The sequence below is a fragment of the Solanum stenotomum genome, chromosome 1, assembly GCF_019186545.1.
Source record: "Solanum stenotomum isolate F172 chromosome 1, ASM1918654v1, whole genome shotgun sequence".
Taxonomy (NCBI): Eukaryota; Viridiplantae; Streptophyta; class Magnoliopsida; order Solanales; family Solanaceae; genus Solanum; species Solanum stenotomum.
The window spans coordinates 29,307,506-29,312,693 of NC_064282.1; the positions used below are offsets into that span (position 1 = coordinate 29,307,506).

The following is a 5,188-nucleotide window of genomic DNA, read 5'->3' on the forward strand; positions in this document are numbered from 1 at the left end:
AAGAATTAGCATGATATTCACATGGTTTTGTTTTTTTATTCTTATGACTGAACCTAGAGTAATAATACTCTAAGCTTCCTACGTACCTCAGTGAAGAGGATCAATTCATTAAGTAGTTCAGAGAGTGATTTTTTTTTAGTGTCCTAACTTTTGCCTAGGCCGCCTCTTTCGAGATTATCAACCTAGCGGACATTTTATTCTTTTTTTTTGGTTTTTTTTTGGAGCCGTACACAGTTTATACTCTTGCGGGCCAGGAGTAAGACGCCGCTTCAAGGATAGTACTTCTTCAAGAATTTTCCGTTGATGGGACCGATCCGCAAGCCGTCTGCATCCACAATTTTGTAAGCTCCGCTTGAATAGACCTCTTGAATGACATATGGTCCATCCCATTTTGATGTGAACTTGTTTTTTGATTTATGAGATATGATAATTGGTCTTCTTACCGCAAGGATTTGATCACCGACTTGGAAAGACCTTAAGCGAACCTTTTTATTGAAAGCCCGAGAAAGACGAGCTTGATAGCACTCAAGACTTTGTTGAGCTTCCAACCTTTTCTCATCGAGAGAGTCTAACTCTTCAAGGCGCAGACAAGCATTTTCTTCTTCAGTAAGTCCTTCTTGGATGGCAAGCCTCAATGACGGTATTTGTCGTTCAAGTGGAAGGACTGCTTTAGTTCCAAAAACAAGAGAATAGGGAGTTGCTTGAGTTGGCGTGCGATGAGTCGTCCTGTATGCCCAAAGAGCTTCTTCCATTCTATCATGCCACTCCTTTTTAGAATTGGAGACGACCTTCTTTAACAAGTTGCACAAGGTCTTGTTAAATGCTTCAGCTAATCCATTTGCAGCAGCATAATACATTGATGAATTACGTTGCTTGAAGCCAAAAAGGTTGCAGATCTTATCCATCAATTTATTGGTGAATGTCTTTCCATTATCTGTTAGTATATAACTAGGAATGCCAAAACGATAGATGATGTTCACCCTGATAAAGTTTGCAACATTTTCCTTCTTTACTTCTTCGAGGGCTACAGCCTCAGCCCATTTTGAGAAGTAATCTGTCGCAGGCAAGATGTACAAGTGACCACCAGAAGATTTAGGTAGTGGTGCAATTACGTCTAGCCCCCAAGCATCAAATGTCCAAGATGCAACAGTCTGATGTAATCCATTAGGAGGTTGGTGCATAAAGTTTGCATGAAATTGGCATGCTTGACATCTTCGAGCATAATCCAAGCAATCTTTTACCATTGTTGGCCAATAATACCCCATTCTTTTTATATGAAAGTGTAACTTGGGCCCAAATTGATGTGATCCACAAACTCCAGAATGCGCTTCTTGCATAGCTTGAATCGCTTCTTCTTCCCCTAAACAACGCAAGAGGACTCTCTCGAATGATCTTCCATATAAAGTATCTTTGTAGTAAATAAACCTAGGAGCACGACGACGAATTTCAGTCCTTTTCTTTGGATCTTCTGGAAGTATATTGTAACACAAGTAATCAATTAAAGCATGTCTCCAATCGACTATCTCAGCCTGTGAGACAGCTACAAGATGTTCAAATTTACTTTCTTAATCCACATCCGGTGGTACTATCCATTTTTGGCAGATAGTGATTTGCACTTGATCAGGCAGAGTTAAAGTTGAAGCCAAAGCGGCTAAATCATCAGCTTTCTTATTCTCCTTTCTTGGAACATGTTGAAGAGTTACATCTCCGAGCCATCTAATCAGTTTTTTTGCATAGTCATGATAGAGACGCAATTCTGGCTTTTTGACTTCATAGCTACCCAACAATTGATTGATCACTAATTCAGAGTCTCCAAAAACTTGTAATTGCAATTGCTTCATATCAACTGCCATTTCAAGCCCAAATATTAAGGCTTGATATTCTGCAACATTATTGGAGTAACATTGCGTTAAGGTGAAGGAATACGGCAAGATCTCCTCTCGAGAAGTGACAAATATTACCCCAGCGCCAGCTCCTTCGCGATGTGAGGCCCCATCAAAATACATCTTCCAAGGCGGTTGAACTTCAACAACCATTGCATCTTCATCAGATAATTCATCAGTGAGTTCCCAATCATCAGGTATCGGGTGGTCTGCTAAGAAGTCTGCCAATGCTTGCCCTTTTACTGCCTTTTGAGGAACATACACAAATTCAAATTGCTTAAACTAGAGATACCATCTTGCTAGTCGATCATTGAGGACAGGTTTCGACATCACAAATTTGATGGGGTTGGCTTTAGAAATAAGACGGACAACGTGAGCTTGAAAGTAGTATTTCATCTTCTGAATTAAGAAGACTAAGGCCAAACATAGATAATTGATTGGCGAGTACTTCAACTCATTTGGTGTCATCATCCTACTCAAGTAGTAAAGGGAATTTTCTTTCCCTTTTCCATTCTCTTGGGCTAAGAGTGCTCCCACTGATCTTTCTTGAGCTGATATGTAAAGTATCAATGGCTTTCCAGGAACAGCAGCTGCTAAAATTGGTGGTTTTGTCAAGTAAGACTTGATGCTCTCAAAGGCATTCCTACAAGCTTGGTCCCATTCGAAAAGAGTGCCCTTTTTCATAAGGCGGTTGAATGGTTGGCACTTTCCTGCTAGATTCGAGATGAATCTCCTAAGATATGCTAGCTTCCCTTGTAGACTCTTCAATTCATGAATGTATCTTGGCTCTACCATCTTCAGAATTGCATCTATTTTTACTTGATCAATTTCTATTCCTCGATGTCGTACAATGAAGCCAAGGATTTTTCCAGAGGTAACTCCAAACGCACATTTCAAAGGATTCATTCTAAGTTGATACCTTCATAGTAGATCAAACACCATCCTCATGTCTTGCAAGTGATCACATTTTTTTCTTGATTTCACTACTAAATCATCAACATACCATTCAACATTTTTGTGAAGAATGTTATCAAAGATGTTTTGCATAGCTCTTTGGTATGTTGCTCCTGCGTTCTTAAAACTGAAAGGACTTACTTTGTAGCAATAAATGCCCTTAGGAGTGCGGAATGCGGTCAACTCTTCATCCTTTGGCAACATGTGGATCTGATTTTAGCCGGATGAACCATCCATAAAAGACATCGCCTCATATCCAGTAGTGGCATCAATCATAAGCTCAGGGATAGGAAGTGGAAATTCATCTTTGGACATGCATTATTGAGATCCCTAAAGTCAACGCAAACTTGAATTTTCCCATTCTTCTTCCTCACTGGGACAATACCTGAAACCCATGTGGGGTACTTAACTTCACGAATAAAGCCAACCTCAATAAGCTTGTTAACTTCAGTTTCGATCACAGGAACCAATTCAGGCCTAAAACGCCGTTGAGCTTGCTTGATGGGACGTGCACCTCTTTTCACATCAAGATGATGGACTGCTACCTTCGGGTCTAATCCAGGCATTTCTTTGTAACTCCAGGAAAATACATCTTTATACTCTTTGAGTAAGTCAACGTAGGCCTTTTCTTCATCACTCGCCAATGAAGAATTCATATAAGTGGGTTTTGGATGTTCATCAGTTCCAAGGTTGATTTCTTTCAATGCATCAACTGTCACATTTACTCCTTCTTTAAGTTCGGGTGGTGCATCTTTAGCATCTTCGTCTTCTTGACGTTCTCTATCGTTGAAAGATATATGGTAACACCATGAAACATTCTCCAACTCTCCGTCAATTTTAATTAGAGAACAAATATGCCTTTCATCTTGTGTAGTGACATGATATAAAGAGCCAACACTTTCTTCCTCTTCATCAAGTTCCTTGGTGTAGACCACAACATGCGACTTTGCCTTTAGTACTTCTCCACATGAGACCATAATGTTCGTCTGCCGCCTCATTCTAGAAGGGATTAGACTTTGAATGTCTTTAGGAGCATTTTGAGATTTTGGTAAAGCAGATGCTTGAATACTCTTGCTATTTATCCAAACCTTGTTTTTCTTCGTCAATGGCCCTAACCTTTCAAATACAGAAATCCACTTCGTTGAGCTTCCAAGTCGGTCAAAGACAGAAGGCCTTTTGTTAGATTTAGTAGACTTATCTTCCACAGTTATGTAGTTGTTACTTACCCTTTTTATGGAGATGCGGATAGGTGGAGGTTGTTTGTAGCCCAACCCTTCACGTTGTTGCCTCATAGCAGGTTATGATGGAAGCTTCCCCAATTTTGACGGTTCATTTAGATCGAATCCAGCTTTTGCTAGCAGCCTGTAAGCATTAGGATCAAAACCTTCTTCTGTACGCTTCATTGGGAGTGCTTCATATAGGGGTGACTTAGGGGCCACAAATTTTCCGTGAAGTAATGACTTAGGAGCCACAGACTTCCCAAGTAATTTTGTGGATGACTTCATCGTATCAATTCGCCTTACAGGAGCGCATTTTCTCGCAACTTAAGAGAGTGTCCTTTATTCTCCTTTGCCTTTGGGACATAACGAAGAATGGGTGTGACCTTTTTACTTGAAAAGGCACCAATCACGTTAGGTATCTTGTTTGGATTGCCAAGCTTTGAATCTTCCTTGTTTGCGACTTTTGCCTTACCGACCGCTACCTTAGCCATATTGTTAGGGAGTCCGACATCTCCGGATGCAATGGCATCCACTTTTATGGAATATTTCTTCAAGTAAAACTTTGCGTTAGCAAAGTGAGCTTCAACTTCAGTGAATGGATTATCATCCGCAATAACCCTTTTTGCAACTCCATCCTCATAATACTTCAAACATTGGTGGTAGGTAGATGGGCTTACTTTGTTCTCACGTACGCACGCCCTACCAAGCAAAATGTTATATGAAGTTTTTGCATCAATTACATGTAACCACACGCTTGATTGCAACTCTCCTATGGTAAGGTCTATTTTGATGGTCCCTATGGACCTTTGTCCTCCTTGATTGAATCCTTGGATCATCAAACGACTATCAGTAAGATCTGTTGTTGATATCCCAAGTTTTTTCATTATGCGAATTGGAAGGATGTTGATTCCAGATCCTCCATCGACTAGGATTCTATTCACCCTTTTCTCACGTGCAAAACCAACCATGAATAAATGGCGATTATGAAATGTGTCACCAAACAGAAGATCATCGTCAGAGAATGTTATTTTGGCCATACATGCATTTTCGACTCCAGGAGATGACTGTGGAGCATCTTTTGGTGATGGACATGATGGATTTTCAACTTCAGGAGACAACTTTGGAGCATCT

At 40.3% G+C, this 5,188-nt stretch overlaps 1 protein-coding gene across 1 annotated transcript; it reads right to left on the reverse strand.

The window, feature by feature from the left end:
* Window positions 1–269: 269 nt before the first annotated feature.
* Window positions 270–4,129, reverse strand: LOC125872276 (uncharacterized). The gene is made up of 5 exons (XM_049553024.1): window positions 3,185–4,129; window positions 2,887–3,047; window positions 2,217–2,802; window positions 1,617–2,129; window positions 270–1,529 (listed from the first exon to the last, which is right to left on the reverse strand). Exons 1-5 carry the CDS (start codon window positions 4,127–4,129, stop codon window positions 270–272), a joined length of 3,465 nt encoding a protein of 1,154 aa, XP_049408981.1.
* Between the last annotated feature and the right edge of the window lie 1,059 nt (window positions 4,130–5,188).